This window comes from Artemia franciscana, chromosome 11, assembly GCF_032884065.1.
Source record: "Artemia franciscana chromosome 11, ASM3288406v1, whole genome shotgun sequence".
Classification (NCBI taxonomy): domain Eukaryota; kingdom Metazoa; phylum Arthropoda; class Branchiopoda; order Anostraca; family Artemiidae; genus Artemia; species Artemia franciscana.
In genome coordinates, this window is record NC_088873.1 from 14133472 (window position 1) to 14142671 (window position 9200).

The 9200-nt window shown below is 38.2% G+C and overlaps 1 protein-coding gene across 1 annotated transcript in view; it reads left to right on the forward strand.

The window, feature by feature from the left end:
- LOC136032852 (glycogen debranching enzyme-like) overlaps positions 1-4239 on the forward strand; it is a gene marked incomplete in the record, with an annotated part of 126189 nt that extends 121950 nt beyond the window's left edge. The window contains 1 exon segment of the mRNA XM_065713263.1: positions 3685-4239. Within this exon segment, the coding sequence (XP_065569335.1) occupies positions 3685-3729 (45 nt within the window).
- Positions 4240-9200: the final 4961 nt, after the last annotated feature.

Here is a 9200-nt window from a genome sequence, read left to right on the forward strand (position 1 = left end):
TGATTTTCCGAATGGGGGCTGAAAACCTACAGTTAAAGGTTTGCAGGCACAAAAATGTAAATGGTATTCTTTTTATTTGCATTTATCACTGTTTTCGAGGGTTGTTTGAATTCCCCTAGATTCTAGGGGAATCTAGAGTGGTTCCCAACCGGTGGTACGCGTACCCCAGTGGGTACGCGAAACCCTCGCAGGGTACGCGAAGGTCCCAAAATTAATTTAGTCTACATCTTTAAAACTTGTTTCTGACTCAGTTCCAACATTTCCCTCAAAATCAGATAACATAACCCATTGTACGTAATTTCAGACTCATTTTCAAAACTTTCGCTTTCAGTAACCCGCTAATTTTTCTCCATAGCCGTAAGGTCTCGATGCTAATTTTTCTCCATAGCCGTAAGTTCTCGATTTAAACTCAGCGAGTTCAGTATCTTGTCATCTGTTGAAACACGAAGTTCGTGAATTGTGGTTGCAAACAAAGATGGATAGATTCCTGATCAGGAATAACAAGAAGCCGAATGATGGTACCCAAAACTCTGAACCTGCACCTAAGAAGAAGAAATATGACGAATCATCGGTCAAAGTGCGTCGATATTTGTCAGAATACCTAGGGCTCGGATTTAGTGCGACAAAGTATGATCCAGTGAATGCACAGTGCGTTCTTTGTGGTCAAGTCTTGGCCAACAGTTCCATGAAACCTGCGCATATGAACCGGCATCTCAGTACTGTGCACCCTTCTCATGTCGGTAAGCCCATAGAGTTTTTCAAGCGTAAACAAGAAGCATTCGCTAGTAACTGTTTGGAAATTGCAAAAGTGGCATTAGTTTCTTCAAAGGCTCTCCGGGCTTCGTATGCTGTTCATATTTAGTTGCGAAACAGAAAAAAACCGCACACCATCGCCGAATGTCTGATATTACCAGCACTAGTGAAAGTCAGTGAAATAATGTTTGACACAAAAACTGCTACTGCCCTTCAGTCTATACCTGTGTCGAACAATACCATTTCAAGAAGGATAGAAGACATTGCAAGCGATATTGTCATGCAGGTTATTGAGCAAATAAAGTTGACGAAGATGTTTGCGTTACAGCTTGACGAAAGCACGGATGTGTCAGGTGAAGCCCAGGTGATTGTCTTTGTTCGATATCAAGATTGTTCTGACATAAGAGAAAATATTCTGTTTTGTCAAAACCTACAGTCAAGAACAACAGGAGAAGAACTATTCCAGGTGATTGACAAACGCTTCGCAGAAGGGGGCATCTTGTGGGACTGGTGTCTATCAGTTTGCAGTGATGGAGCTGCCGCCCTAACAGGGAAGAATAATGGGCTCATGGCCTGGATAAGGAAGAAAAATCCAAAGGTGAAGTGGTTGCACTGCATCATTCACAGGCAAGCTCTTGCATCGAAAAGGATGAACGCACATCTGCACGAGACCCTCAACGAGGCTGTAAAAGTGATCAACTTCATCAAAGCCCGACCACTGAACTCAAGAATGTTCAAGTTGCTGTGCCAAGAGATGGTTCAGAACATCAACATTTACTTCTGCACACAGAAGTTCGCTGGTTGTCTCGTGGGAAGATTTTAAACAGACTTTTCGAGCGTCGACAAGAAGTTCATATGTTTCTTCTGGAGCAAAAATCTGCATTCAGTTCACTTTTGAAAACCAGGACTGGGTCTGCAGGCTGGCCTATCTTGCGGATATTTTCGACAAACTGAATGACTTGAATCTGTCAATGCAAGGTTTTCCGGACGACGAACTCTCCCTGAATTCGAAGATGTGTGCTTTCATCAAGAAATTGGAGTTCTGGCTTAAAAAGGTTCAAAGAAACAGCGTTAGTGTCTTCCCGACCCTTGACAAGTTTGCGGACGATAGTGAAATTGATAACCTCAACACAATCTGTGATTGTATTCGGGAGCATCTGACAAAGTTGCGAGATGAACTTGTGTCATATTTCCCATCGATAGAACGCAGGATTGGATCCAAAATCCATTTGTTGAAGACGTGACCTCAAGCTCCGGTCTTAGTGACAAGCTTACAGAGAATCTGATCGAACTTGCCAGTGATCGCGCCTTAGAACTGAAATTCCAAAATGTAACTGTTTCCCAGTTTTGGCTGGAGGTGAAAGGAGAATACAAGGAACTAAGTGAAATCGCCATGTCTGCTTGTTACCATTCGGATCCACTTACCTTTGTGAAGTGTCATTTTCGCAATGTCATTGATCAAAACAAACACAGAAACAGACTGAGTGTACAAAATGACCTTATAATTGCCGTTAGTGACATCGAGCCAAGATTTGATAATATTTTAGCAAAAAAGCAGCCTCAAGTTTCTCATTGATTTTGTACGTACATTTAAGCACCGTCATATTGGACAATAAATCTCGTGTTTTTGAAAATCTGATTTTAGTTAAGAAAAAAGTAAAACAACGATTCTCAAGAAAGGGGTACGCAAACTTTTTGGGCCTTGACTAGGGGTACGCGGACCGAAAAAGGTTGGGAACCACTGCCCTAGAATTCTTTTTCGCAATAAACTTCTATTATCAATCTAAACCAAAAGAATAGTTATCATTCCTCAATCAGCCTTAAGCGACAAAATTAAAAAACGTGTTCTTAATTTTTGTTACAATGGGCAGTGATTCGCTCTTTACTCGGTTGGAGCTATATATTGCAGCCATGATTATAAAAGAAGGAATCTTAGTTTATTGTTACGCCTCACGCATTGTAGCGTATTAATCTTCATTAATTTGACTTTTGTTTTCAGTTGCATGAAAAAAAAATAAGTATGCCTTTGAACCATAAATTTTTTATGGTTGCAGTATCTGCTGCAATCTAGTTCAGGAACGAACTCTGGCCCATATTTCATAGAAGAAAGGGTCGCTTAGAACAGACTAACTGTTTTGTTGAAAATAATACAGTGAAGGACAAATCCAGGATTTTTGGAAGAGTAGGAAGTTTCGACGGCTGGAGTTTCCGCAACTTTTCCCTTTTTTTCTCGCCAACTCAAGCCAGAAAAGTGGGTGCCATTCCCTCCCCCCCCCCCCTCCTCATGGATTTCCCCTAAATAAGGTGCTTTTTATTTTTTGTCTGCGACTAAAATTGCAAATTCGAGATGAAACAGGAAAAAATTTACAATTGCTTTGTTATGCTGTCCAAAATCAGTGCAAGTTATGAATTTTCAATGTGTTTTCATGGTTTCGGGAATGAATTTGTATTAAGACAGTAGAAATCATCCCTGCACAAGATCTGTGCCTTTAGCATCTCCCCATCATCGACAGTGAAATTTTATTAGAATAGATGATAAGAAGAAATTCATTTTTCTTTCAAGATTTTGACTTTATTATGCTGCATGGACAAGGTCTGTATTGAGTCACATAAACTAATGTTAAAATCTACGTAACCAGTGATAATATGGAGGATTGGGGTACTAATAGCTATTGCTCGCATGGCAGCGACGTAGTGAAATGTGATCAATTTTAGGTCGTGTAATTGTTTATGGCAGAAGAGTATTCAAACCCTCTTAGTTTGAATATTTTGATGTCCTGTGTCTTCAATGTAATTAGTTTGTTGTTGATGATGCTTAATTTGTGCCATTCCAATTTAATCTTATCATCAGCTATTGTTGCGAGAGCTTTTGTGAAATTTGTAAATATAGCTGATTAATGAAGTTTTACCTGATTGTTTTTTTCTTTTAAGGTGTTGCAGAAATTGGAGGAATTGGAAGCCCGTCAACCCGTTTGATATGAGTACCCCCACCGCAACTCCTCAGCGAAGCCTCATCAGTCTCTGCCGAATTTTTTGAAAAGAATCTCTTGTAGCCAAACTGCGCGTCTTGCGTACATCAATTATGCACGCTCAGAACTTCCTGCGTATGTCGAAATGGGGGGTGGGGAGATGACAGGGGTTGCGAGTGGTTTTTGGACAAGAAATGTCCGATCTGAATGCAATAATAAAAAGAGTGATATGTGTTTTAAAAAGGGTAGAGTATTTTGCTGTAATATTAGTTGTTGTTCTCAAGATTCATATTCTGTAGCTAAATTTTTTCCTGAATCGTCAGTGAAAGGTAAAAGGCTTCAATTGAGGCAGCTAGTAATAATTTGTTTGATTTGCATTGTTTTAGCGTTAATTCTAGTTTTAATTACGTCCTTACTTTAGGATGTTTGATTAATTGTGGACCTGACTTCTTTTTCTGTCTCTCTCTTTGCTTTTGTTTGTCGTTTTGTTTGAAATTACAGTTTGCTGCTATTCAAATTTGTGTTTTTGGAATTATGCCAGGCACAGTGGCTGATTTTGGTCTCGTTGCACTCTCTTGCTCCTAAGAAAGAGTTGTCTACGGGGCAAATCCAGCGTTTCCATTTCTCTCTTTTAAAAACTAGAAAAACAACCTAGCAATATTGTAGAATCTATTTAAAATGATATTTTATATGGCCCAGAACTTGTGAACAGCAAAACTAATAAATATAACTAAAAAAAAACTAGATGTGGAGACGCCGGAGAAACCGGATAAATTCCCTCTTTTTTATATTTGAATGTCCAAGTGCGTAGTTTGCTCTTTGTATTGTGTACTCATCATTTTGTTAAGGCATTCATAGTCCAAAATGAACAAAGGCTCACTAATGACTTACAGATATGTTTGTACAAGCGAATTTGACTAGCTCCACACTTAAACGTACCTTACCAAATTCCATGTACTAAACACATGTGCAAACGTTTTATATTTGTTTTTTGTATTTATTATATCATGAGACTAGCATAATACTGGTGACAAAATCTGGTTATGTGTACTCTTCGTCAGTTCTCTTCATTGTCACCTTTATAAGTGCTAATTGATTTGGCAAGTGATTACCTTAAATATATTACCGCTCTAACTTGGAAACTGTCAAATTCCAAGTAGCAAGCATTTTGCTGTGCCTGCATACTCCTCCGCCCTCGCGTGGGTCATGGATATGTGTCTCTGTTCCTATTTAGTAGTGTTTGGGTTCGATTCATTGCTGATTAATTCAGCAGGATTAACCTTTCAAAATTTAGTTTTTTTAAAGTTTTCTCAATGAATAGTAAAAAGCAATATTAAAACCTAAATTAGCAGACGCAGAGTCACACAATAAGTCAATTTTAATACTGGCAGAAATTAAAATGAATAATCAGATCAGCTGTAAAACCAACAGAAATTACCACAAAATAAGAGTGGGCTACCCCAAACAAGATGCAACATACTTACTCGTTTGCTAAAATATAGGAGGAGGGTCGTGGGCCTATTATATGGCTTCCATTATAATTCTTGAGTGGGGGGGAATATAAACGAAAATAGTACAATCACGTTTTGAAATCAATTGTTTTGAAAATATATTAGCATCAAAACAAAGAATAGGTGCTAATTGTTCTAAATTTGAATTTGGCAACGTCTTGACTATCATGTTGGTATTGATACTGAGTAACACCACACAACGATGATTGCTGGGTAAGACACGCAGTGATGACTCAAAATGGAAATATATTTAAAAATCTTGCCCTTCTTCCCATCAATAGCCACTAACCTTTTTAAATATTAATTATTTTCGTTGCATCCACCAACGCTCTGTTCTCACAATAGGGTCACATAACGCTTTACTGAAAATATAAAACATGGAACTTATTTGCACAGTGGAAACATAAGGTATTCCAGATTGTTTATTACGATAGATCAAGCATTTTAAGATGATCGCAAATAGTTTGTATTTGCTTAGTTTGATATTACCTCGGTAAATTGAAATTTGAATATCGGAAAGATGAAAGCTATTGTACCCAAAACAATATGTAGGAAATTTTTCTGGATAAGATCTGGCAAATCTTCCTCTGTTTTTTTGGGACGCTCGCGCTCCAGAATCATACTTCACCACTGTCATCATTAATGCTTCCAATATTCTAATATTGTTTCGCAGACTTATCTTCCTATTTTTCCAAAAAATCAGCTGTGAAAAAATTATCTTGGGCCTTACCAATTCTACTCTTTGCATCTTCACTGGACCCATCGTCTTTAATAATAATAATACTATTACTACTACTACTAACAACTCATTGCAGCACCAAGCCGCCCGAGGCCAACACTGCTACACATGCTCCTCTTCCATTCCAATCTATTCAAAGCCTCCCTTTTTATACTATCACAGGAAAATCCCCTTTCCTTTAAATCTTTCTTTATGACGTCCTCCAACCCTAGACGAGGATAACCTGCTTTCCGTTTAGCCCTAGACGGATGGCCAAAAAGGACAATCATCCTTCATCCGCACAACGTGCCCTAGCCATCTCTGCCTTTCTTTTATTATAGCCCTAGAAAGCGAGATTGAACCACATTTTTCCTACAGCCTACTGTTTTAAATATGGTCAGTTGGTTGCGTACCCAGAACAATCCGTAGGCAATTTCTCTGGAAAACATCTAGCAAATCTTCATACGCTTTTTCGGAGCGCCCATGCTTCAGAGCCATATTTGACCACTGTCATCACTTAATCTAATCTTGGTTTGCAGACTTATCTTCCTATTCTTCCAAACTTCTTTTAAGTGTTAAAAAAAACACCCTGAGCCTTGGCTATTAGACTTTTAACATCTTAACTGCTCCCACCGTCTTTACTTATAATACTACAAAGGTAAGTGAAGCTGCCCACCTGATTAATCCTTTCATTACCAAGCGTCACCTTTTCATCTTCACCTATTCCTAGTCTTAATGACTTATTCTTCTTAATATTAATTTTCAAACCTATTCTAGCACCGTGAACTCGCAAAACCTCTAAAAGTTCATATATTTGGCTCACACTTCATCTAGGATGCTTAATCGTCAGTATAATCTATGTCCAGGAGATTTTCCTCCCTATTTAATTCCGTTGTCTCCCATTGTCTTTCTTGTGCTCCTTGAGACAAAGTCCATCAAAATGATTCATATAAAGGGGGATAGAACACAACCCTGCTTAACTCCTGATTTAGTGCTAAACCAGCTGCTAACCTCATTTCCTACCATAACCGCAACAGTGTTATTCTCGTACATAGCATTAATCACTTTAATGTATTTGTCTGGTAATCATACAAAGATGATACCTTTGCTGAAGCTCATCTATCGACAGGATCGAACGCTTGCTCATAATCTATAAAACTGAGGACCAAAGGTGTTTTATAACACTGGCACTTCTCAATCATTAACCTAAGAGCGAAAATTTGGTCGGCACATCCTCTGCCTTTTCTAAAACCGCAGTGTTCTTCTCTTAAAACTTTGTCTTCAGCATCTTTCAGTCTAAAAAATATCATATTACTAAGAAATTTGCTACATACAGAGACCAGGCTAATACCTCGATAATTACCACACTCACTCTTATCAAGTTTCTTATACTATGGTGTAACTAAGGGTTTCCTAAAATCGCAAGGTACTTCTCCTTTTTCAAAAATCATATTCATTATCTTCAGTAACTTATTTCTAACCTCAGGGCCACCATATTCAAGAAATTCATTTACCACACTATCAGCACCTGGAGCCTTGTTATTTTTTGATTCTTTTAGTGCTGTCGCTAATTCCTCCTCACAAAGTAAATCTTCATTCACATCCAAGGTATCACAAACATTTTCATTTTCCTCTATATCTTTTCCTATAACTCTATCGCGGTTTAGCACATTCTCAAAATTTTCTGCCCATCCCTCTTTATCCCTTTCCTTATCACTAATCGTGGCCCTGTTCCTATCTTTAACTGGGACAAGTCCGGATTGACTACTCCCTTTCAATTTATCAGCATGCCAGTACAATATTTAACTATTATGCCTGTAGCTGCATCTTCTAGATCCTCGGGAATTCTATCCATGGCTTCCACTTCACACCTCCTTAATTCCTGTTTTAATGCTTTCTCCACTTTCTGTACATTCCTTTTGTTTTCACATGATCTGTTGCTCACATAAGTCTTGTACAAGCCCCTTCTCCTCTCTATTAAACATAAAGCTTTTTCACAAAATTCCTCGTTGTAGTCCTAACTTTCTTCCCTAAGACAACATCAGCAACTTCACAATTTTTTGTTCCAAAATTATTCCAACCATCTTCCACATTGTATAATTTTCAACTCTCGAGTTTAGTATTCAACTGCTCCTAAAAAATTTCTCTAAATTCTTATCCTGTAGTCTATAACATCATAACTTCCGGGAGGAAGTTACCCTTCCGAAATTTCAGCTTTAAATTAACCCTAGACACGACTAAATGGTGATCTTTACTTATAAAATTAATAACATCACTCCTACATACCCTAGTATCTTGTGTTGATTTTGCCAGTCTTGGGTTTACTATAACATAATCGATAAGGCTTACTGTCTTGCCATCGCGTAAATACCATATTAACTTAGGCCAATTTTACGACCACACGCCGTATTGGATAAAACTAGATTGTTATACCAACAAAAATTCAAAAGTCTGTAGCCATTACTGTTTTCTTTTCCTACACCAAATTTACCTAGGCTAGGATACCATCAATCCCTATTTCTACCGACCTGGGTGTTAAAATCTCCTAGTAAAAACATCGTATTTCTACCTGGGACCCTGTCTATTTCCTCCTATAACTGTAAGTAAGATTCATCTGAGTTACTAGTATCTACGTCAGTCGGTTCTACAGGGGCATATACTACAATAACTGATACCCTGAATTTTTTAGTCATCAAATGAGCAATTAGTATTCTATTATTAATACCTTCCCAGCCTAAACAAGACTTAGCAGCTTCCTTGTTCATCATGAGTCCTACTCCCTGCATATGTACCCCATCCTTCCTGCCTGAGTAAGCAGATTCTATATCACCTCATTTCATGCTGAGTTTCTGAAACCCCTTATAAGTCCAGTTCAAATCGTCTGAATTCGTCGGTCAAAATATCGATACGATAGTCATTTTTTAACGTTGTAACATTCCAAGTTCAATTTTCATGTTCTTTAAATCCTTGAAATTATTTTGACCTCAGGAAAAGCAGTGATCCCGGATATTAGCATAGGACGTGGATCACATATATTATCAAGTCCAAACCAAAGCGCTTAAGCCAGCTTAGAACCGAACAGTAAGAAGTCTCTGGGACCTCCAGTATGAATGGAAGCTTTGTACAATCCTGGGCCCATCTTGGTCACAACATGGTTTTTAGCACTTACCGTTGCTCTTCTATCAACAAGAGTCGAAATCCTGCACAGACAGTCTCAAGCCTATTATCTCTGATTCATTATATATTCAT